Source organism: Anguilla anguilla, chromosome 9 (assembly GCF_013347855.1).
Source record: "Anguilla anguilla isolate fAngAng1 chromosome 9, fAngAng1.pri, whole genome shotgun sequence".
NCBI lineage: Eukaryota > Metazoa > Chordata > Actinopteri > Anguilliformes > Anguillidae > Anguilla > Anguilla anguilla.
Window position 1 is genome coordinate 53,380,805 of NC_049209.1, and position 24,416 is coordinate 53,405,220.

The 24,416-nt window shown below is 44.5% G+C and overlaps 2 protein-coding genes and 6 non-coding genes across 9 annotated transcripts; 7 read left to right on the top strand and 1 right to left on the bottom strand.

The window, feature by feature from the left end:
• Positions 1-4,807: 4,807 nt before the first annotated feature.
• On the top strand, positions 4,808-4,880 carry trnav-uac. Its single transcript has one exon. It is a non-coding gene; the product is annotated as a tRNA-Val (tRNA).
• Positions 4,881-6,410: 1,530 nt separating this feature from the next.
• On the top strand, positions 6,411-6,492 carry trnas-uga. The gene has a single exon. It is a non-coding gene; the product is annotated as a tRNA-Ser (tRNA).
• A 257-nt stretch (positions 6,493-6,749) lies between these two features.
• On the top strand, positions 6,750-6,831 carry trnas-cga. Its single transcript has one exon. It is a non-coding gene; the product is annotated as a tRNA-Ser (tRNA).
• A 471-nt stretch (positions 6,832-7,302) lies between these two features.
• Positions 7,303-7,375, bottom strand: trnav-uac. Its single transcript has one exon. It is a non-coding gene; the product is annotated as a tRNA-Val (tRNA).
• Positions 7,376-7,527: 152 nt separating this feature from the next.
• trnas-uga lies at positions 7,528-7,609 on the top strand. The gene has a single exon. It is a non-coding gene; the product is annotated as a tRNA-Ser (tRNA).
• Positions 7,610-10,490: 2,881 nt separating this feature from the next.
• Positions 10,491-12,192, top strand: mrps17 (mitochondrial ribosomal protein S17). 2 transcript variants are annotated; one of them, XM_035435338.1, is made up of 3 exons: positions 10,491-10,635; positions 11,235-11,381; positions 11,614-12,192. In XM_035435338.1, the coding sequence occupies exons 2-3, from the start codon at positions 11,259-11,261 to the stop codon at positions 11,902-11,904; spliced, it is 414 nt and encodes a 137-aa protein (XP_035291229.1). In that variant the 5' UTR covers positions 10,491-10,635; positions 11,235-11,258; the 3' UTR covers positions 11,905-12,192. The 2 variants fall into 2 exon arrangements, with proteins under 2 accessions (XP_035291229.1, XP_035291230.1); XM_035435339.1 differs by having other exon boundaries at positions 10,516-10,635; positions 11,238-11,381.
• A 79-nt stretch (positions 12,193-12,271) lies between these two features.
• On the top strand, positions 12,272-12,353 carry trnas-cga. The gene has a single exon. It is a non-coding gene; the product is annotated as a tRNA-Ser (tRNA).
• A 1,516-nt stretch (positions 12,354-13,869) lies between these two features.
• Positions 13,870-24,409, top strand: nipsnap2 (nipsnap homolog 2). The gene is made up of 10 exons (XM_035433945.1): positions 13,870-14,019; positions 15,412-15,551; positions 15,787-15,832; positions 17,086-17,180; positions 17,373-17,443; positions 17,560-17,700; positions 18,289-18,320; positions 20,085-20,179; positions 20,442-20,525; positions 21,527-24,409. Exons 1-10 carry the CDS (start codon positions 13,928-13,930, stop codon positions 21,589-21,591), a joined length of 861 nt encoding a protein of 286 aa, XP_035289836.1. The 5' UTR covers positions 13,870-13,927; the 3' UTR covers positions 21,592-24,409.
• The last annotated feature ends 7 nt before the right edge of the window (positions 24,410-24,416 follow it).

Below are 24,416 nucleotides of genomic sequence, written 5' to 3' on the forward strand. Positions count from 1 at the left end.
ATTTAACACACGATGTGGTTGGTTTACCGGTAGCCATGGATGCAAACGACATAATCCCAGCTGTACGATCTCCACAGTATTGGCGGTTCCACTCAAAGGGTCAATCTACGTGTGTTTACAGCGTTGCTCATGCACACTGTCCACCCCACCGATGAAGACTTACAGTGCAGAGCAGGGTTCGAGGCCCTGGCCACACTCTAAGCAAAAGAAAAGGGGAAAGTATTAAAACTAAATAACATCAATATGTTGTTCGTGTCCACGCTTATGAATGGATTTCCGAGATGATATCACAGTGTTTGTTGGAGATGCTGACATCATTGTCATGTAATTGGGGCCAGTTCACTTACACATCGGACAAAAATGGAAAATTTAGTAAAAGGGCCTTTATGCAAAATCAAGGTGGGGGATATTGTGAGCTGCCAGAGGAGCATGTTTTAGCTCTGTGTGTTACTCTGTCATACACACACACACACACACACTCATACACACACACACACACACACACACACACGCATACATATACACACACACACACACACACTCATACACACACACACGCACACACACACACTCATACACACACACACGCATACATATACACGCATACTCTCACACACAAGTACACACTCACACACACATTCATATAAAAATACACACACATGCACAAACACACACATTCATACAAAAATACACACGCACACCCAGATACAAATACAAACACACACAAGACAGAAATCAGAAAAATGTGTACTGCATTTATGCCTCCTGAGGTCAGAACTCGAAGCATTTTAAACAACTGCAGACCATGCTAATAGCTTGTTTTCTGATTTGCGGCGCATCTTTCTGCAACCTCCTGCAACGGCAAATCAAGTGTTCCTCAAACCAGGACTGCAATCTGGCATATTTATTAGGGTAACTTTTTTTATTTTTTTTAACCTAGATGTTGTTTTGGAAAACTGTTTAAACAGGATGCACCCCACCCCATTATTTATTTATTTGTTTAAAAGTATGTCTCCTCGCTGAGAAATTTACAGGGCTGACTGAACAAATCTGCTGAATAAATGTAATGAACAAACTGACTGACTCACTTAATGAGTAAATAATGTATTTATGACACACCCCATAATTAAAGCCCAACATTCACTGAAAAATGGAATAGAAAATATTTTTTCCTTAAAAAAATAAACAGTCAACACGCAATGTGCCCAGTCCAGTACGCACGGTACCTGGAAAAGTGAAGTGCGCCGACTTTCGCTCTGAAAAAACTAGAATCACTACGTCTAACAGCTCAGCGGTATCCTAATGCACGCGACCTCGCCCATGAAATTAGGAGCGGAGAAGGAAATTCGGTCTGAAAGTGCAGCTAATCTCCCCTGCCCAGCAACGCCGAGCTCCAACAACCAGGTTAAACCAACTCATCCGCAGAAGTGATGTCATGGGAACAGTCGGGATCTCTATACGCACGTGGGCTGAACGGCAGGGACAAGCCATCCAGGGGGTGGCGGGGGTGGAGTTCATTACCCTTCATTGCACAGCCAGAATAAAATACGTCACCATGGTGGGACTCAGGACGTTTCGCCCTTAATGTATTTCTGCAGCCCTGGACCCATATATACATCCTGCCAGTGAGCCGCGCCCCACAAGCTGCCTCTTCCTTACTCGCTTCCTTCTCAAAATGCAGGCTTCTCAGCAGCCCCAAGAATACCTAAAAACTCAACGGGTGGAAGAGTGTTCCTCTACAGAACCCCACTACCGGGGAACACCCTTCTAAACTCCATAAGGGAGACAGGCAGTCTCAATACAGAAGTGTTCGTTAAACATGCACCTTTATGGCCAGGTTTAAAAATGCTTATAGTCTGTGGACGGGGCAGGAGAAGTCGATAGCCGTTGAGTATTTTGGGGTGTCGCCTGTCAACAGGTGTGATCCCACTTTTCCTGGGCTGGCTCTTGCTCCGCAGAGTCTCGTGACTGCGTGGATTTTCTGTCTCTGTCCTAGTACCTGTGCAGCTATAGGTTGCTCCTGGCGGGGGTGCTTGTGTAAGCGTCTCTGATTGGTGTCCCTGATTGGAATCTGCGGCACTTCTCTAACTGCATGAACATTGTACCCCCCATACCGCCACTGAGGCAGTTGCTCCAAATCCCAAGTGCCGTCATCCGGACTCCCCCGCCTGCCCACCCCGCTCACCATCGTTGCCTACCCCTCCCTACCAGCGCCGCCCGGCCTCACCCACCAACTCGACCACCATCTCGTGACTGCCCCCTAGCTGCCGCTGATTCATTAACGTGAACATCGACTGATTGACCACGTTGGTCATTAAAATCCAAACCTTGAGCTGGCCAGAGGAGTATGGGCCTCCCCCCTTGAGTCTGCTTCCTCCCATGGTTTCCTGCTGTCTGTCCCAGCCAAGTTTTTCCTTGCCACCAGTGCCCTAGGCTTTCTCTTGTGGAGGTATAGGCCAAGGTCCATTGCAAGGCGTATTGCGACAAATGCTTGCAAAATGCACCGGACAAATAAATCTGATTTCATTTGATTTGATTTACTCAATTCTGCAAGGAAAAGAAAAACAAAACAATATATGATTCTATGGAATTGGAATGGAATTTTCCACCCCCCCTGCAATGCTAAGACTCCATACTCTGGCTCTCCCTTAACAGACAAACCCTCAAAAGTAGAGACGCACAGAAAACAACTTATGCACAAGCAGATCTCATGGCCATTAGCCATACCACGTACTACAAATTATATGCCACATATCCTTATATCACATACAGTATCACACCCCATACACCATATACCATATACATAATATACACATTTACATAATTGTATATCACCTATCCTGTCATACAGCATGCTTGCCTACAGGTTGTCAAGCATTGCTTTACTATGGACACTTTCCAGAAATGGCTGAAGAAAAAACAGTTTGTTTTAGCTTGCAGCGGTTCTGTTATTACAGGGGTCTGTCGCTCTGGTCCCTGGGAAGCTGCAGGGTCGGCTGGATTTGTGTTGTTTCTCTGCTCTTAATCAAGCAGTTACAGCAGCTGATTAAGCGCTGACTGCGCCTGGGAGCTCCACAGGGCAATGTGCAAGGGCCGATTGCGTCACCCAGGGTATGAGTGGGTTCAGTTAGTTAAGGATGCGTGCTCATCACCATCTAGCGACCCCCACTGGGCAATCGGGTGCCTGCCTGGGAAAGCCACACTTGAAAGGTCTTCCTCTGACTCCACTCTGTGCGAGCTTACCTGGAGTCAGCGGTGTGAAAAGAAGCAGCTGGCGACACCATGTGTTTCGGAGGAGAATCGTGGGGTTTACACTCTCCCAAAATGGCAGTGGGGTTCTCAGCATGAACGCGTCTGCAGTTGCAGACGATCGGCCATTCCAAATTCGTAAAAGACTGGAGATGCTCAGCCCCATATTGGGTGTCAAATTTATAAAAACGAACGATCACATTAAATAAAGCAGCTGCTTACACTGTTATCTCACCCCAGGGCTCTCCAGGTTCAGGATCTCAAACCCCTGTGTTAGACAAGGCAAATCTGGGCCCAGGCCTAGACCTAGAGCCAACTCCAGAAACAGGTGCGCCTTCAGCAGAGAGCAATGAATTATGGGAAAGAGAAGCCTCTGGCTCCACTCCCGGTGTCAATAGGGTAGGGGTGGGTGTGGGAGGTGTGTGCCTCCTGCACATCCATGGCACTACCTAACCCCCCACCCCCCCACGCCCCAGCTCCCTTACTGCAACTCGGAGGGAAATTATTTCCCATAAATGGCCACACGCTCTCCCTTGTGTTGGGGGAGGTAGGCACGTCTGCATCCGTGCGCATCTCAGCCAAAAACACAAAAAAGGCAGTGAGCGGACAGACAGAGAGCGAGAGAGAGAGAGAAAAAAAGAAATTATGAGCGATTAAAAGAAAAGAATACATAACTGGAGGGGTTTTTTTTAGCAGAAAGGTCTCCTGGCATGAGGAAGGCCCAGGGGCTATAGATGGCCCAGCACAGCCAGACTCCTGGAATTCCCATACCTCATGTCGGAGGAAGGCGGTCTGACGGAGCTCGGCTCCCAGGGGGGGCTCGGCCAGATGTGGAGAGAGGCAAAGTGGGCCGTCTCACCTCAGACATCACCCCCGACAAATTAATCAAGCCATTAATAACACGGGGGGGGGGGGGGGGGGGGGGCAGGCCCGGGGTTTGCAGGGGCCGCCGGCCTCAGACCTGAGTCCGTCGACGTTCAGCATGAGTAAATCAAGAGGCCTTCCTAATAGCTTCCAGTCCCCACCTTTTAACGGACCCTAATCTGCGTTTGAACGCATTCCTGTGGCCCTATCGCACCGCTCCTGTCCCTCACAGCGCGCTGCCTGTCCCCCTTAATTTAAACTCCAGAAACGAGGGCCAGGCCAGGAGCAGGTGGCAAGGCTCAGGGTTGAATCTTACCCAGCATGCACCGCTGCTTTCTGAGCAAGATTATCCGGGTTACTGCCAAAACCCTGCCCACTTCTATGAGACCATGGATTAGGCCTAGTCCTTTGATTAGCTGGTTCTTTCATTTTTTCTGTTAATTTCCAAAGGCCATTACAAAATTAACTGGTTGAGCACTGTAAGCAGCGTTATATCTCCTCGTGTCCTAAAACATCTCACGTGAGAGATGCTGGTCTTGGTCTCCTCTGGCAGGAGCATAAAACCTTTCAGGAAAGCTATGGATTACAACCCTGTTGTTTGCCCTGACTTATGTTTCACCAACCGTTGAAAAGTATATTTTTATATTTATATTGCTGATATACATTGCTGGTATGTGAGCTAGACTGCATGGTCGATTCCATAGTGTAGTGGTTATCATGTCTGCTTTACACGCAGAAGGTCCTGGGTTCAAACCCCAGTGGAATCATCCCTTTGTCTTAAAATCAGTCAAAGCCTGGCCTTGTCTTATGCTCTTCAAAATACAGTGCATGCCAGTGAATTCCCAAAGGCCCTCACAAAATTAACAAATTGAGCACTGTTACCAGTCTTAAACCTCCTCTGGTCCTAAAACATCTCATGTGAGAGACTATAGTCTTGGTCACTTCAGGCAGGAGCATAAAACCTTTTCAGGAAAGCAAAGGATTACACTGAGAACAGAGCTCAGTCCTGCACAGGGAAAATTCTGCGGATTTTGCAGAGCAACAGTCACCATAATCTGAGATTTCTGAGCCTGGTTGAAATTACATTTTAAAAAAATGAAAATGACCAAAGTGTGCGGTCTTTTGGCTGAAGTGTAAAAGATTTAATGACTGAACCATTGCTGTGTTGTGAGTAAGGGTCAAACTTTGGCGGATATCATTGAGCCACCAATTTCATTGCCCGGTTGAATTGTAAAAAAAAATAAAAAATGTAAACATTCATCTAAAGAAACGTTCATGCATTTAAAAGCATGAAAATTATTTGAGTCTGTACAATTACACAAAGCCTTTGGGCCTTGGACCACACGGCAACCATGAAAACAAACTACAGTGAAAACAGACTTGTGACTGTAGAATCAAACCTCTAACACACTGACCCTGTGAGCAGGGTTGAAACCAGCACAGGGAACCCCTACAGGAGTTCACGTTTTTTACCAGTTGGTCATCATGTCAAGTCAAGTCAAGTCTTTTATCTCACAGTGGGAAATTTCATTAGGCTCCAATATGCAATCCATAATTAATTAAAAAACAACAACAACAACAGCAACAACATTAGCATACAGTACACAGTGAGGAAATACATCTCCGACAGACAACACAAAACAATATAGATACATAAAACATGGAAAATAGAAAGTTTTCCTGGCTAATAGTTACTTCCACTATGTGGAGAGCCCATTATGCAGATGGAGCCCGGCAGGGATAAAGGAGTCCAGCTAGCATACAGGAGATAGCGTTTTTTGTCCTTATCCTGAGCTGCAGGACCCACCCACTATCCCCATGGCAACGCCTCCTCAGCTGACCTTGCAGACCATCCAACCCACCTGTTCAGACTGCTTTTGAGTTCCCTCCCATCAGTACCCCCTAACATGCCAAACTTTTTACCCGATTCAGGTTATGGCTTTCGGGAGGTATTTTGATGGTCATAGGTTTCTCTTCTTTGGGCTTGTCTTTAAAGGTTTTCTGAAATGCACAGGAATTGGCATGATGACAGGGTTTGTTTCAAAGCTTTATGTCAATGAGATGATTCCACTGGGGGTTGAACCCAAGACCTTCTGCATGTAACCAATACACTATGGAATCACAGTGGAAAGCCTAGTCATGGTGCCACAATGTAGTCGTAGTTTGAATCATCTTCAAACGTTTTTTGTTGACATTTCTACCAGCAATATAAATTCATTTAATCTTGACAAAAGTCAATATGTATTTTGTATTTGTCTTTTGTTCTTTGTTAGTATAGTGCAACAGCATGCAGGTGTGCTGTGATGGCCGAGTGGTTAAGGCGTTGGACTTGAAATCCAATGGGGTTTCCCCGCGCAGGTTCGAACCCTGCTCGCAGCGTTGGTTTTCTTGGAAATTAATAGGAACGAGAAGAACTACAAGGGTCAAGTTTCAGAGGTCACTGGCTCTCCAGGACCAGGATGATGAGTCACTGGTTAATGTGATGATTAGGCTGTATTTACCTTGAACAGCAGGCTCTGGTTGAGGCATCAATGTCTGAATGCTTGACAGACACATCCGTATTTCTTCCTGCTTAATCTGTTATAGCGAAACTTTAAATAAAATTTAAAAAACCCCAAATCAGGGCATGCTGTTGAGCTGTGATGGCCGAGCGGTTAAGGTGTTGGAGTCGAAATACAATGGGGTTTCTCTGCGCAGGTTCAAACCCTGCTCACAGTGCTACGTTTCTTGATAATTAGTAGGAACAAGCAGAACTACAAGGGTCAGGTGTCAGACTGAAGTGTCAGCTGGTTTTTGTAGTTTCCTTTCAATCAGCTGCCAATTCAGGCTTTGAGAACAAGGTGTGTCCATTTCTTAGCCAGTCAATGACTTAAATTAATCACTGCTGCCAAAAACACCTTGAAAACCAGCAGACACTGGACTGGAGTTTGAGACCTGTGGGGTAGATCAAATGCAGACAATCTCTGCATTGACGTTGACGTGAACATATCGGCTAGTTCAGCCAGGAGGGAGGTGCACAGTGCCAGATCGATCACCCTTTTCCGTGGGAAACACTTTCTTGTGGAGCCCCCACATGTCTCTCAGACTTATGAGTCACTTGCGGAAAGTAGCAAGTTGCTACCAATGTGACGCTATGTTTCAAAGAGCATCAGACAAGGGTAGGCCTTGATTGACTTCATAAGAAAGTCATGATTCCACTGGGGCTCAAACCCAGGACCTTCTGCGTGTAAAGCAGAGGTGATAACCACTACACTATGGAACCATGCACAGACCAAAAAGGTCAAGCATCATATTGTAGCACTACTTCAAAACAATAACATTGACATCGTCTTGACAATGGGCCATTTTTACCCGCAATATTAAATCTTGAATATTTTACAAAACTTTGACACATTGCTGAAAAACCACAAAAGAGCTGTGATGGCCGAGTGGTTAAGGCGTTGGACTTGAAATCCAATGGGGTCTCCCCGCGCAGGTTCGAACCCTGCTCGCAGCGCTATTATTCTGAAATTAGGCTGTTCACCACCACATCAGATGACTGAAAGAAATAGAAGACAAAAGATCATGGTAAACTCCATGAGGGCAGTTGTTCTTACTATGCATTAAACAAAAAAAACGCTATTTGACAAATTGTGCACATCTATCCTGACAGGTTTACTGATAGCTGCAAGCCTGAAAATCTGTGTTATTCATACAACCGAATGTTATCAGGGAGAATACAGGTTATTTATGGCACATTATTAAGATGAGTCACTAGTGGGCGCAGCGGTCTGGGAGGGCAGTCGCGTGTTCTGCGGGGGGGGGGGGGGGGTCTGCATGTTTTAGGCACGCCAGCCCGCCAGAGGGGTGCAGAATGTGGAGCCAAGTCCGTGACTGAGGCCCCCAGGGGCAGGCGGGTGGGGGGAGATCGGCCCGCGTGCCAAGAACTACAGCCGCCAAAATGCCTGGGACTCCACCGGGCCTCGCGTTTTATTATTATCACAACTATTCTTTAATTCCCCAGTCAGTGACCATAAAAGGCAGAGTGGTCTACAAAAGACACAGAAAAACCAAAAACGTTACGCTGCCCCCCCCCATCCCTCCCGTACCCTTAAAATAACAACAAGGAAAATATGACACAACGATATGTAACTTAGCATGCCGAGTTTGAATCCAGCTCCTGGGGGGCATGACACGGCCTCTCTGCACTTTTGTACAGTGGATTGTAGATTAACAGCTGTTATTGCACATATAAGATGTCCACATTCATTCCATACAAGACACCACAGCAGCTGGGCAGTTAGGAAACCGAGCCACCAACTTCAAGTTGGTACCTCAGATACACAGGAGGAGCAGACCTGAACGGCTGTAGTTATACGGCTGGATAAGTGCGTGAGTGGACAGAATGTTAAAAACATATGCTGTATGAGCTCTGATTAAGACTGCCTTCTAAATGCCAAAAAGTTCTATAATCGAATCTCTCGAGTCTGTTTCACGGTAACAGAAAATGACATGACATGCCCTTTAAGTTTGTGATGCAAATCGCAACTCAAATACAATAACAAAGGGTCACAGCAGTGTTAGTTCAGAGTAAACAGTAAGGTCTTGTGTACTTACCGTGTATATGGAAGGTATGTCTGACTTCTGTCACTGCTGATAACATGACATAATCGAAGACAGTACCTACCTGTCAAAAACACTGACTGAACATTGTAACTGACTACCATTAAATGTTTTAAATACATTATTGAAATTTACATTACGTGACTCAACCCTTATAAGCTCAATTGATTAAACACAAAATGCATATAAACAAAAAGGGAAACTGTTTATACTGCCAACATGTAGGAATAAAACTTATCTTATTTGCTTCTCAAACTATGTTTACGGTTTCCTTTTAGGACTACCAATGACAGCTGATGGTGATTTTACTTTTCTATCATCAAAAAGGTGGTCTCATCTAAATGAGATTCCAACACATTACCAAATTGCACGAATCAGTTTATATGACCTCTAGCCCTGGTGTGTTCGGCGGACGAAACTGTAACTCAAGCGACATGAGTTTCCAAACAAATAGTATATTTCCGCCATCTAGTGGTCACCCTGAACATTGCTAAAATCTGTCTCAGAAAAATCACATCTATAAGGTCATTGTAGGCCAAGCTCAGAACGACAATGTCCATGTATTTTAAAACCAAAATAAGCACAGGTATGATCACATTTTTAAATGCAATTATTGTGATCCAGCAAGAAATTATATATAGTACGAGTCTGATCCGTACAACTTAAGTAAAATACAGGTCCAGGCCTGGACATTAAGCTCAAATACTTGCCCTTTGGGTGAGTGATCAGGCATTTTGCTTTAGTCCAAATTATTATTTCACTTTCACAGGATTAATAAGACTATACAACCCATTAAATGTAATGACGTGCCCAAAATGATATTCTATCAACTTACAGTTTGTTCCTGGCTTTCATTTCTCCTACGGCTTCACTTAGCCTACTAAGAAGCTAGCCTACCGCGCCTACTGGAATAAGTCTTGGGAAGTTATAACGCTGAACCACTGAACAAAAAACCTAAGGTTTTTTTTTTACAACATAAAAGTTGCGAGAGTAACCAGCTAATTAAATTGTAACGCAATGAAAATATTTGTAACGTAAACCTGAGGTAAGAGCAGGGTGCCAGGTCTTCCACAGCAGGCTGTCCCAGCAGTAATTTACAAAACGGACATGATTCCCCTCAGACACCGAGCCCGCGGAAATTCTTCAGGCCATTTCGAAACGAATGTCCTCTCTGATATTTCTTCTTCTTTTTTCATTTCCATCAGTGTTACCACGTATCTCGGTATGTTTTCGAGGTTTCAGAGAACACTTCGCCAGTTTTAGTAAACAACTTCAGCTAGTCGCTTCCGCTGCAAACAAGCCGTTTTAAATTAAGCCATCACTGTCTCTAGGGAAGGAGTGAGCGCCTATTGGTGGATCGCTACTTCAATCATGTTGGTAAAGTAGACGGAGACATTTTGGATCTAAATTAAAGACGTTATAACTATAAAATGTCAATCAAGCATATTACTTTACTTCATATATTTATTTAATATTACTATTACACAAGAACTGCGAATAATTTTAATTGCCTAATCACACATATTGCCCCCAAACGGGCAAGCTTGAATATCGAGGTCTAGGCCTAGCCTAAATAGGCCCATGTAGCATGCCATTGTGAAATGTTTTAATTGTAGAATTAGAGTTTGGCTAGATTAAGTTAATCTAGCTAAACTCTAATTAAATTAAAATTTAGGATTGGCATTGCAAAAATTCTGACTTTTTATGCTGAAGTGCAGCATACTTACAGCCACCAGAGCACGCACTCGAGTCCCATTTGTTTTCGCAATCAAAAGAAGAATATGTCCTTCCTGGTGCCCCGTAGTACGACGTCATCAGAAAGAGACTGTTGAACACAGCGGCTTCTGGGTTTACTATGGCATGGTGAAGAGCGTTTCTGAATTCCTGACCTTCAATTAATTGTTTGATCCAAACCTAAAGGTATTCTTAACGTAACTATACAACATTAAGGACCGTTATTTAATCATTGAGATATGTCGTACAGTAGATTTGTTTCACGACCTCGCTGCAGTTTAGCAAGCCAGCTAAGTTAAAGGTTTGCAGCTTCTTGTCTGCTAAGCACCTTTGCACGTACATGTACCTTGCAGTGAAATTAGCTAATTGGGTAGTGTTTATTGTTTAATTTTCTATGCTACCTGGCTAACAACGTATATATCCATCGAGTTGTTCATTATATTGCCCACTAGCGAATTAGCCAGTCGAAGTTATTTGTTAAATTGTAACACGTTATAGTTTCAAACTGTTTTCATGGCTGGTACTTGTCCCGTCATCCGTATCATTTATTATGTCAAAATATATTTTCCTGTGTTGAGGTATGTTATAGCGAATACATTAAATTGGCTAATTTACCAAACTTGTAACAACGTGGCTAGAAAGGAAAACAATGTTTATAATGCCCCTGTCGCTTCGAGTAAAGCAGGGATAGGCTTTGCTGATAGATAGAAATACAGGTATGGATGTGTCAGTGTTGTTCTATATATTTTTTGGTACATGTGAGTTTAACGGGAGATTTCCATCAGCAGGTTTTCTGAAATTCACGCGATATGTCCGTGAAACACGCGTCTGTCCACGCAAAATGGGTCATTGGCAGAGTCATTGGAACGAAGATGCAGAAGACCGCTAAGGTGCGCGTGACCAGGCTGACGCTGGACCCGTACCTTCTCAAGGTAACCGCCAACCTGAATCGGTCAGCGATGCCAGCATCTGTACCACCCAGTAGATTTCCCGTGGCAAACCTGTCAGTACGAAACAGCCTTTTTCAGGACCAAATGAAGTCCAAACTGATTTCCATCTTCTATGCAGTTTACATGTTTAGTTACATGTTATGTACTGACTCTTTTTACATTGTTGTAAGTTTTTTTCCCCTCATGTTTCTGAGAATACTGTCTTTCATTGCAGTACTACAACAAAAGAAAGACGTACTTTGCACACGACCCCTTGGAGCAGTGCACTGTGGGAGACATAGTCCTGCTGAAGGCCTTGCCGGAGAGGAGGACCAAACACGTGAAGCATGAACTGGCAGATATTGTGTACAAGGTGGGGAACGTGGTGGACCCACTGACGGGGAAGAGGGTGGCAGGAACCACTTTCCTGGAGCCCCCCTGGGACGGCACGCAGGCGTCAGCCGAATCTCTGACTGAGAAACTGCAGGAATTAAACATCACAGCCTCGGAATCTCCAAATCACTGATAGCTGGAAATACCCCACCCTACCGTGCCCTGTGAAATAAATGTATTTTTTAATGTGTGTTATGCGACTTCATTGTCATGAACTGTTGAGCTTCCCACGCAAGTCTTTGTCACACGATTTCAGAGATCAGATTAAAATCAGTGCAGTACAGTGTGTTGGTTGTGCTGAACTGGGTAAAGACACCATTTCAAATATCGCCATGGTGATTAAACGACCATCTGCTTCTTCCCGGTAGCACCTTCCTTGTTCGAAGTAGAATTACAGTAATAAATCCTTCGGGTGAAAACTTACACATCTGTATTTTTTGCTGCTTAGTCTGATATATCGAAACTTCAAAAAAAAATACCAAATGTTAGAACAACAGTGAGCTGCGATGGCCGAGAGGTTAAGGCGTTGGGCTCGAAATCCAATGGGGTTTCCCCGCGCAGGTTCGAACCCTGCTCGCAGCGTTGGTTTTCTTGGAAATTAATAGGAACAAGCAGAACTACAAGGGCCAGGTTTCAGACAGTGTAGATCAGGGCTGCCAGACTGAATCCTAAGGGCCATAGTGTTTGCGGGTTTCTGTGGTTTCCTTTCAGTCAGCTGCCAATTAAGGCCTTGAGAGCAAGGTGTGTGGATTCCTTAGCCAATCAGCAACTTAAATGAAACACTTGTGCTGAGAACACCAGCAGACACTGCAGCCCTGCTGAACTGGAGTTTGGCACCTGTGTGTGATGGCTAATCCAGCCAAAAGGTCATGGGCACAGGACACTGGCGCTGTCAAACCTACGATGAGAGATGAGCTTTATTGACTGTTGGTGTCAGTTGTTCTCAGAAGTGGAAAGTCCAGGGGTCAGAAAGCAAAAGGTCCTGCCATGTCTCTTCCAGCCATGAACTGTGCCAGTTGATTTTACTGATTAGTTCTATGTCCTGTTGAAGAATTGTCCTGATTAGAAAATCCAGGTGACTGGAACAAAATACTGCGGAGGACTTTTTGAACAAGAATTTTACACTTCTGGTGGTACCATGGCAACCACAGTTGATGAATCATGACCCCCCTGGTCTTTCATGCCTCCTTACCTGTTCCTCCGCAATGTTTCTCTGTGCATGGCAAGATGGAGAGAAAATTATGAGTGTGTCCTTTACTGGCTCTGTTCAGGAATGAGTACTGGCTCAGGAATGAGTATGCATCATCATTGCTCACTACATACTTTGCTAATCACAGAAATGGAAAAGGCTCTGATTTATTTGTATAAACATGCATGTTCACTTCTTTTAAATATTTTTTTGGGCTTTTTTCAGCTTTGTTAGACAGGATAGTGTAGAGAGACAGGAAGAACTATACTAGGAGAAGAGAGAGACATGCAACAAAGGTCGGTGGTCAGACACAAACCACCAACATCGCGGCTCGCAATGAGCATGTGGAAAGTGCTCTATGGGCTGTGCCACTGGACGCCCCATGCATGTTCATTTCAAAACATGTTAAAGGACATCCAATTAAGGGAGGCTTTGTTCTGTAACTCAAAAACGTCAGTTTCTCACCGGAACAAAAATTATATTGGCACTTTGTAATCTAATTCCCCTATCTCAGGCACATAAAAGGTAATTTGATGCCACTGTAGCACATGCTGGACTACAGTCTCAGAGACGTTATTGTAATCGATTTGTTAAGATTCTTGTCTGCGTGACTGTATTGTTGAACCATGATTTTATCTGAAGAATTCCATCATCTACTGAGCAAATTCCACCAGACCTAATGTGTTAAACCAGATATTTGTTTTTAAATTGTATGTTGAATAAAAGGTTTTAGTTGTGGGGTTGTATGGCGACAAAATATAAATAGCAATATAGGTGTTTGGTGCAGTTTTCCAAATACTTTGGGGTAAATATACACAATTCGTTTCTAGGATGGGATATTATGAAATATTTGTTTCTGAGTTGGAGCAAGTGACATTGCTTCCCTCTGGTGGCGATGTTCAGGTACCACAGTACAGTACAAGGTCCACTGTTGTGGCAGGAACGGTTCAGGGGTATTCAAAGAAAGATGGCGACTCGAGTCCTTCAGAGCGTGGGGAATGGCCTGAGTCAGGCACGAAACAGGGTGCGAGCGGACGGACAGGTCATCGTCGCCGTCAGGTAGGAATACATCTCTGAAAGTCTACTATACAACCTGGAGAGATTGAGGCAAGCAGTCACGCGTCTTGTCTGATTGCCGTGCTGCAGCGGGTGGGTAGTTGCAATCTGCGCCTCTACCAGCAAGCAAGTTATGGTTAGTTTGTGTTACAGATGCATATTGGAGGTTTGCAGATTCTCTAGATCGACAGTATTGTCGTCAGTGAACTAGTCACGTTTGTGTAATTATATTTTGTTCCTACGTGACTCTGTGGCAGTGTAAGAGGACCCAAGAACAAGTGTTTTGCAGGAAGTTTTCTGAGCTTGCAAGCTACCTTTTGCAGACTGTGTATACGTAGCTACAGCTAGCAAGCTAGCTGCTGTATAGCCAACCGTGTTAGCTCAAGGTCATTATATTTAGAATAGCTACCTCTCCTGCACTCGGCATACACTTACCAGGGTTATTGTCGACTGCAGTTTTATACGAAACACTCGGTGCTTTCTAATGATTTTGGGTGTGCTCTTGGATAGTCTAACGTGTGACTCAACAGTGATTTCATTCAGAGGTCTGTCAGTGTCACGGCTAACTAGCGGACTGGCAGGCTAGCCAGCTAACATACTCAGATTTCAGAAAATTGTGTAGTCCTTGAAGAAACTGCAACGTTAGTCTTTGTGTAAAGCTGGTGTAAAAACTCTTATTAATATAAAGGAATTAGACGGCCGGTTAACCTGCTCCTGGCAAGCACGCTCTTTGAATGCAATGAACTTAAGGGTAACGTTAAGTTACGATGACGTTACTCAATGGAACAATAATTAATTCTGAGAAACAGTAACTAAAACAAACACAAAGCAGCTGCATCACGAGGTTCAACAGTTCTTCTTAACACGTGTAGGGTTTAATCTGGAATTCATGCAAGAGATTAAAGTTGGCTGTCCAGCCGGAACAGAATAGATCTTGGCTAAACTTCTTTGAGACTTACTTAATCAAGTTCATGCCACGAGCCATTGCTAGACCATAATAAACACTGGCATTGCTTGCAGTTTTAGATGGCGCTTGGTGGGTTTGAGGTTACAGCAACGTTAGTTAGTTAATGTAATTAATGTTGTTGACTGACATTAAGTCACGATAGCCCGGTAGGCTCCGGCCTTGTCACCCACAGTTGAGACGACCTTTGTTTTCTGGGGGTAGAGAAGAAATCGGGGGTGGGGTGGAGGAGGTGTCTCGAGTCACAGATCTGCTATTTAAAACGTTGTGTAATCGCTGGTATAATTGAACTTTAAACGTCCGTCATTTAATGTTCAATTATAAAACAGCAATTGCAACCATCCACCCGCAGGTGAGACTGTCGACACAAGCTGACTCCAGGATTAAATGTGTAATCATTTCTTTGTGTGTTGATTATATTCACTTTTTAGGGGGCTGTCCGCATCTAATAATAGAAATCGAGAGGATAGCTGGTTCAAGTCGCTCTTCGTCCGGAAAGTCGACCCCAGGAAGGACGCGCATTCTCACCTGCTCGCCAAAAAAGAAGATAGCAACTTGTACAAAATCCAGTGTGAGTTTAGGGGCGGGGTGGAGGTGGTGATGGTGATTGTAATGGGGGGTCATTTACTTCTATAATTATTTGTAAGACACAAAGCCTTGATTGTTTCTTTTTTTGGTTATTTGTTCTGGAGAACGGATTAAAGATGTGGGGGAAAATTTTTTTCCAGTGGTTTTGTTTAAAGGATAAAGTAGGCTATGTAGCAGGTTGGATTATCTCTAATTCTAGTGAATTATTTCTTTCTTAGTTCACAATGTAAAGCCGGATTGCCTGGATGCCTACAACAAACTTTGGTAAGATGACCGTTTTCTTCAACACTAATTCTGCAATATACAATAATTTTTTTTTTTTTTTTTTAAATAATTGCGTGAAAGAATTTGGGGCAAATGCTACTTGTGGGTAAATATTACTGACGTCAGTAACATTACAAATCGATGGGGTGAATGCACTACCCAGTCTATGATCAGAACATACAATTTGGCCTGTGTATGCGTAAAAAATTTTCACACTACCTTATTAATTATTGATTTGGTGGTTAAGCTTATCCAGATCAATTTACAAAGCTCTCTTTGGCAGATGTGTAGCGTACATAACATATGGTTGTTATGTGTCCTACACACAAAGGATTAGTGGTAAGACTGGTAAGATGGGTATGTGCTGTTAACATTTGTATTAGCAACTTGTGTTTAGAAATTATAATTAAAGTATTACCGTCTTGTAGCTTATGCATTCTGCCTAAGAGTATTCCACACGGACATCTTAAACCTGTGTTGTGCTGATGTACAGAAATGGCCTAATAACGATCTGTGATTTTGATGCGTGTCATACTGGATCTAGTATGCGTAATGAAGGGGCGTCAGAAATGTCAGGTCTTTTAATAGGGCGTTAGCACAGAGTGCGGAACACTACACCACTCTTACGCGAGAAAGCCGTTGGTCTCGCGCTCGTCTCGCGTCTTCCAGAATGTCCAGCGGATGCTCGATTAGGTTCAGCACTGTTGACTGAGAAGGTCATCGCGCGTGAATAATATCGGTGCCGTAACGCTTTAACCCCGCGAAGCCGCCTGGTGCCCTGTGGAGGGCGGGGCGATGTCATCTAGAAAGACGTCCCTCTTTGCAGGAAGTAAATTCTGTAAATGTGGGGTAGCGATTGACTTAAGCGGAAACTTGAACGGTTCCAGTGTATTCCAGCCCTGCTTTGAAAATGAGCCCCATACCATTATGCAACCACAATGGCCCTTATTTGATTTCACTACGCATATATTTTGGCAGTAAACTGTATGCAGATTTTTCGTTCCCTCCGGGACTGGAGTTAAACCTGCAGACACTGCGGCTCTCTAGGACTGGAGTTAAACCTGCAGACGTTGTTGCCCTCCAGGACTGGAGTTAAACCTGCGGACACTGTGGCCCTCCTGTAGTGGAGTTAACCTAAATGTTACAAAGACACAATGACAGGCCTAAGCACGCAAACACGTCTATGGTTTGAAGCTGATGACATCATTGTGGATGATTGTGAGTGTTTAGCGTTAGCTCCATTGCCCCTGCAGTGAGGATGTGCTGCCTGCGATTCACGCCGACCCGCACTACCCCTGCGAGCTGGTGGGCACCTGGAACACCTGGTACGGAGAGCAGGACCAGGCAGGTAAGACCCTGCACCTGTACCTGCACCTGCACCTGCTCCTGTGACACACCACATACGCACACGTACATACACACTCGTACAAACATGCACACTCACACTCTCTCTCTCACACACACGCACACACTCACACACACACGCGCGCACACACACACACACACACACACACCGTTGTGTTCTCTCTTCTGTGCACAGTTCATCTGTGGCGGTATCGGGGAGGCTACCCAGCGCTGACTGAAGTCATGAACAAGCTTCGGCAGAACAAGGTCAGCAGCCTGTAGCCGTAAATGCTCCTGTACCTGCACAGCATTGGGGTGTGTGTCTGTGTGTGTGTGTCTCTGAGCTTCAGCATTGGGGTGTGTGTGTTTTTGGGTCCCTGTAGGAGTTCATGGACTACCGGAAGGAGAGGGGCCAGATGCTGCTGTCCCGTAGGAACCAGCTCCTGCTGGAGTTCAGCTTCTGGAATGAGCCCGTCCCCCGAGCCGGACCCAACATCTACGAACTGCGGTCCTACCAGCTGAGGGTGAGCTCCGCCCCTGAACACCGACCCACACCCCTAATCTCCAAAACCCTTCCCCAAAACCATTAAACCTCCAGCTTCCCTTCAACCATACAACTCCACTACTAAACAAGAAAGATCTCTGAAATGAGAACCCTGTGGTTGAACAAATCCTGTCCCTCGCACCCTCTCCCCACACCCCCCATCCTCCTTAACGTTGTACCCCCAAAATCGTCTGATTTACTCTGGTTCTTGAACATTGACACTGCAGTCCAGGAACCCTAAAAACCCTGCACCTCACAACCCGTCCATCTCTGTATTCATAGTATAGATTTTGGAATAAAGCCCCATACTGCCCTTAACCCTTCAAGGTGTGAGGTCACAAATGTGTGATTCTTTACTGAACATTCCAATGCTGATGTCACAATCACTAATAGTAACTGAAAGCAGTGTTGTTCTAGAACACTGACTTAGAATTTTGGGAAAAAACAAACGTTCTTAAAAAAGGGTTAAAGAGGAAGACTCCTGGCCCCCATCATAAATAAAGTCCCCTGAGATGAACTCCCTCTGAATCGCTGGTTAATGTTCTGTGTCTGACGCTCTGTCTTTCAGCCTGGGACCATGATTGAGTGGGGAAATTACTGGTAAGGCTGCTCTTCCATCCTCAATATCGTTTTTTTAAATTTTATTTATTTTTAAAATACAAGATAGCTTGTCCTTATGAGTCCTCTGTAGTTTAGGGGTCACAGTTGGAAATCAGTTGCAGATGAGCTCCACGCTGCCATCAGGCAGAGTCCTGTCAAACAGAAGGCTGTGAATGTGGAACTGTTTTGCCAGGTCACATAGCCATCAGGGCCGCTTTGGGTGTGACGCAGAGCTGGGTTACCTTTGGGCTGCAGGGAAATGGCACGCCTGTAGGCTGTGGATGTTCTGTGCTCGTCATTATGCCTCGTTATGCTCTAGATGGGCCGCACAGCCTGTTCTCCTCATTATACATAATTGTGTTCTTACGCGTCTGGTGGAACTTGGACAGAACCGTGACAAGAATCTGTTTACACGGGGGCCAGAATAATCCAGTTTTTGGCAACCTGCGGCCATCTTATTTTGTTGTTTTTGTTTTGTTTTTGAAAAATGCCTTTTCTTGTGAACAACAGGCTTTTTAAAGTCTCATTGCCTCTCTGCAGATGGTAATTACTGAACAAATGAGACTGGACACGTATCCACTCCCTGGGCGTATATCTCATAAGTATATACTCCACAGAAGGCATGAACGATTGATATCGGTGAAGAATACAGACAAATGCATATCTTAATGTGATTCGCCAAATCTGTTCAAAATGTTAATTTTTGCCTGCTTAAATGACAATTTGAAAAATGAAAGTAAATCTGCCTGCCAGTACAACAAAAATGTAATTATTGGAAAAATTATTGCTGAATTCTGGAATCGATTCAATTTTGGAAATGGACTGAAATTCAGGTGAACTTGAGGTGACAAATGACAGAAGTATAAGGGCCAATTGGAAATGTGATGTATTAGATCACTCCAGATTTCACTTGTGGTTTCTGAGGTAAGGTCTTTAAACTTTTCATTTGATGGAACTCTTAAATTCATTTTTGTTTATGTTCAGTGTCACAGTCATTTTAGCTGTTATTGGCCATTACGTTGGTCACATGGTTTGTGGGCAGCGTTACTAGTAGCTGATTATGTGGTTCACAGTCGAGACATTCATGTTTACTGAGACCAACAGCACAGCATGCCTCACCTGGGAATCAAACCTGCAACCTCTAATCTGTGGACCAAGTCCCTTTGCCACTGCACTGCACAGCTGACAAGATGCAAAACAAGACAAAATTCTCTCTTACGTTTTAGGCATTCAGCTGACACTCTTTGCCATAGCGACTTCCAGCGAGCATAAAATTATATAAACAAAATGGTAAAATAGACCATTGTTAGCACACTGACCCAGATCGAGTTAATAACAGGTGTAGCTGTGTTGTGGTTTACCTCTCTGTGATGGTTGAATTAATGTGAATACCTGCCTCCCAAAACATCTGGGTTCCACCATAACATAATTTTAATGAATTTATTATTTATTTATTTAAATAATTTCTAGTTCATTTTCATTTATTCATTTTCATCTCTTGGAACCCTTTACGTTTAGTCTGTTAGATTGTTTTTTTCTTTTGTCATCAGGGCTTCATTGAAAAAGAGACCCGGTGTCTCAATGTGATTTCCCTGTTTAAATAAAGGCTCACAAACTGCCAACTATGCTGATAAGACTACCCAGACCAACTGCCTTTTTCAGCAAAGCATTTGACTGGGGTGTATTCTTGTGCTGTGATTGGGCAGTGTGGGGTCTGTGCTGTGATTTCATTGGGCGGTGTCTGACGTGGGGGTGTGTCCACAGGGCTCGGGCTATTCGGTACCGGCAGCAGAACCAGGAGGCGGTGGGCGGGTTCTTCTCCCAGATCGGGAGCCTGTACATGGTGCACCATCTCTGGGGTAGGGAACCAAACGCCTCCCGCTGCCTCCAGTTGAGTCGCGCACCATGGGTTCAGCCTTGACTTTTAAAGGCTCAAAGCATGAGGCCCAGGGGCCTGTTTCACAAAGCAGGATTACTGAGTTAGCTGGATAACTGCGCTGAGTAAAACCCGAAACCCTCCCAAATCCTGGAAAGTGGACTGTAGTAAAAAGGGCTGTTCTGGGTTTTACTGTGGTTGTGTTGTGGTTGTTTCTCTGGGTCACACTCCTGGTTCTGTTTCAGCTTACAAAGACCTGCAGTCCAGAGAGGACACGAGGAACGCTGCCTGGCAACATGAAGGCTGGGATGAGGTCGTATATTACACAGGTGAGCAGGTATATAGGTGTGTATATTGTACAGGTGAGCAGGTGTATATTACACAGGTGAGCGTGTGTACAGGTGTATACATTACACAGGTGTACAGGTGTGTATATTACACAAGTGAGCAGGTGTTTATATCACACAGGTGAGCAGGTGTATGGGGTTGTATATTACACAGGTGAGCAGGTTGCACCAATGAGCCAATCTTGGGCATTTCAGATTCAGAGAAGGGGACCAACACAAAAGAATGAAATACTGCTGTAACTGTAGAATCCTGCACTTTTGGGGTCCTCTCTGTGCACTATATGGCAGACTGAAAAGGGGAGGGTTTATAAAATGCATAAACTAACTGCAGATCCAGCACTTTCATACGCTCATTCCAAATTTCAGGCACTTACACGACCATCAGTTTTCCACACGGAGAGAAGAAGCGTCTCCATGGTGCTCTCTGAGTTATCGTGTGCCCCTGAGAACTCGCAGTGACTGTGTAATTACTGTCGAGCAAACGCCCCGGGTGCTGGATACAGAGTAAAAGAAAGAGGGAAACTTTGTTTAAGAAGCGGTGTCGTGAAATAGGAACTCGTTCGATCAGGCAAAATAGACATGGCTCTCTCCCCCTCCCCCCTCGCCCGCCTCAGCCCCCCACCCCCCCTCCCCCCAGCACCCCCCTTTCTTGGTTCCTGGGCTGCCCTTGTGGAATACTGATGAGGAGGAATATTGTTCCTTTTCTCTCTCTCTCTCTTTTTCTGGTTTTTTAATTAAGAAGCTTTTGAACACTGATCCAGATCCACACACTTTAACAATCTTGTGTGCACACAGACATCTTGCATCATCAGTTCCCTCAGCTCTGTAGTGGTACTGTCAAGTAAAATGCAGAGTCCTCACTGTCCGTGTGTTTGTGCGTGAGTGTGTGTGTGTGTGAGAGCGAGAGAGAGAGAGAGAGTGTGTGCGTGCATGTATGTATGTGAGACATTTAAACTGAAATTTTTTTTTCTTATCCCGCGTAGTTCCTCTCATTCAGCACATGGAATCCAGGATCATGATTCCTCTGAAGAGCTCGCCACTGAAGTAGAGGGAGGAGGAGACCAGGCAGATTCCACAGGCAGTACTAATCAATCCAGATGTAACCGCTGTTTGGCACTGCCTTTAAATGATGCCAGCCACTTCTGCTGATCACTGATTTTTTTTTTTTTTTTTTGCTTTTTGTTTTTTTTGGTTATGGTTGTTGATCTTTTTTTTTTCTTTTCTTTTTTTGGTGAAACTCGATTAAAACTATTTCTCACTCAGCTCCTTAACCGACAAACAGCCACCTTGTACTTGTAAAAATTGCCGCCAAAACTGAGCGACCCACGCGAGCTGTGCTCACAGAGAGAGAGAGAGAGAGATGAAAAAGGGAAAAACAGAGAGACCAGAATGACACGGAGATGGAAGAATGAAGGGGGGGGGGGCTTGGAATCCTGTAGCTTTGGAAATGCTAGCGAGGAACTGAACTGGAGCCTCTGGAATTTGGGGGGGGGGGGGGGGCAGCTTGGTCCGTTCCAGCGTGCAGTTTGGAGCTCCAGTTCCAGGCTTTGCACAGGTCCAGCTGGCACCTGTATCTATCCTTTCTTATAAAAAATAAATAAATAAAATCTAGACCTGAAACTCTGGCCGCCCACCAGAGACGATGGGCTGGCAGCTTGTATTTGTTTTACGGACGCCTTTGTCAGCTGGTAACCCAGCGATAATTTCAGCCGCTGGGAGTCTTATCTATGGGACATATTAGCTACGTGATAATATCAGGTTTGGTCTTAATGTTTGAATTACAGACTCGTCAGTGCTACTGTAAGCCTATAATAATTTTTAAAAAGACTATTTTCTGTGGAAAGAGAAAAGATTCTTAATATGCGTTGCATGCAAAGGCAATGACTTATTTATTTATTTATAAAAGATTGTCATTATCAAGCTGATCACCAGATGGTCACAAAGCTAATTTCTTGTCATTTGCACTGCAGGTGTGATATAAGTGCTCAGTTAAATTGTATACTCTGAGTTGCTGCAGCGCCACCCGCTGGTTGAAAGGACATCGTTACAACGGAAGCTTTGGGGAAATGTCATTAATTGCCACGCTGCCAGATCCTGGCAGTTATTTCTCCCACAATGCCTCAGTTTTGGCACATGTTGCCATGGCGTAATGGTCTAATACGGCCTGGCTAATTTATTTCATTTTGGCGGCTTTTAAGGGAATTTAACAGTACACTCCGTAGCCTCCAGGAACTCAGGTTTTTCGGCCTACATCGATGGCGTTCACTCTCGCCCTTGGAGAGCCTGTTGGTTTTTGCTTTCACCTTGAAATCCACCACCAATCCAGAGCCAGGAAACTCGGTGAAGCGAGCATGTAAACTATATCCTTTAATCAAGTGCCGAGTAGCAGCGAAAGACTGCACTGGCCTTAGCTCTCCATGGGCGACAGTGGACAGCACCGAACTGACCGATATCCGATTGAAAGGTCTCCCGACTGTACGCCCCGAGCACACGACGGTCTTGCGTTAGAGAGCCCACTCCTGGAGAGCTGTCGTGTGGCTGGTTTTTTTTTGCCGTCGCCTTAAAAATTGGCAATCAGTTAAGACCCAAGAAACAGGGCCATATGAGTTATGTTATTCAGCAGTTAAGTTCTGAGTAACAGTGAAACCCTATAGCTCTCCAGGGTTTGTGGGCACCTGTCCTGAGTGCTAACAGAACATCGTAAGCCACTGCCTTTGGTGTAATCCTAGTGAAGGGTGGGCCGGAACTCGCAGTGCAGAAAAAGGCACGGGGACAACTTTTCATTCAGTTGGTTGTCTTTGATTTTGTTTGACTTGCCCTTGTGAAGAGAGAGCGGTTTTCTCTAAAAAACAAAAACGGGATCTCGAACGTCAGTCCCCATAGGGCCACACTGTCTGCTGGGTTTTTGGTGTGTTTCTGTGTTGAGTGTGCAAGCCATTGATTGGCTACACACACCATGTTACCAAGAAGTGATGGGTGAGAGGTTTCATGAAACATATAAAGGGGCGGAGCTATAATGAGGTGTCAGCCCCTTTATTTTTTTAACCAATCAAAAGGGTTTCATTATTGGTTCAATGTGCTGAGTAATTTCCAGCATATGATTACTGATGACATCTCATTCTTCCATCACTGCTTCCAAGGCCTAAGATGGCTGCTGAGTTTAACATGCAGACACTGCGGCCCTCCAGGACTGGAGGTAAACCTGCAGGCACAGCGCCCCCTCCAGGACTGGAGTTGAACCTGCAGGCACTGCGGGACTCCAGGACTGGAGGGTTTGAGATCCTTTCCTCTACAATGAGGTCCTGCTTCAGAAAGAGAATTTTTAAAAGTACTTGTACAGTGTTTGTAGGTCCCTCATCTGGAAATAAGTACACTTCATAAGAAGGGGCAGTGAACAGACACTCCAGGAAACAGCTCCTGTAGTACAAACGGAAACTGTATTAAATCTTTTATTTGTGGGAAATTAACGCATGACTGTATTTTCTTTTTCCCGTCCAGCGATGGCTGGGGTACTAAAACATTATTTGAGATTTCATTTGATGGGAATTGTTTTTCATAAAATCTGTGTACAGTCCCCCCTCCCTCAATGAGTTTTTAGTTAACGTTGGTGTTTAAAAACTTATCCCGACTGAAACGGCCATTTTCTTTTCCTGTACCGTCTGCAGCCCAGGCTCAATACTGTTTCATTTGTTGCTGAATCATACTGTATCTGAAGTCGATCATCAGCATCACGCTTCTTTAAAATGATAATGTTAATGTTAGTGGTGGCATGCCTAGTCTTCAGTTCTTCATTTTTCAAAGGACAGCGTCTGGAAAGCTGAGTGATGTGAACTCAACAGCCCATAAATAAAAAGAGATTTAAAATACGAACGT

Excerpts from the sequence above, each read along its gene's own strand:
- mrps17 (XM_035435338.1), top strand. The coding sequence starts at position 11,259 with ATGTCCGTGAAACACGCGTCTGTCCACGCAAAATGGGTCATTGGCAGA. Across the intron at positions 11,382-11,613 it reads TGGACCCGTACCTTCTCAAG|TACTACAACAAAAGAAAGAC; the intron begins GTAACCGCCAAC and ends CTTTCATTGCAG.
- nipsnap2 (XM_035433945.1), top strand. The coding sequence starts at position 13,928 with ATGGCGACTCGAGTCCTTCAGAGCGTGGGGAATGGCCTGAGTCAGGCA. Across the intron at positions 14,020-15,411 it reads CAGGTCATCGTCGCCGTCAG|GGGGCTGTCCGCATCTAATA; the intron begins GTAGGAATACAT and ends TTCACTTTTTAG. Across the intron at positions 20,526-21,526 it reads TGAGGTCGTATATTACACAG|TTCCTCTCATTCAGCACATG; the intron begins GTGAGCAGGTAT and ends TATCCCGCGTAG.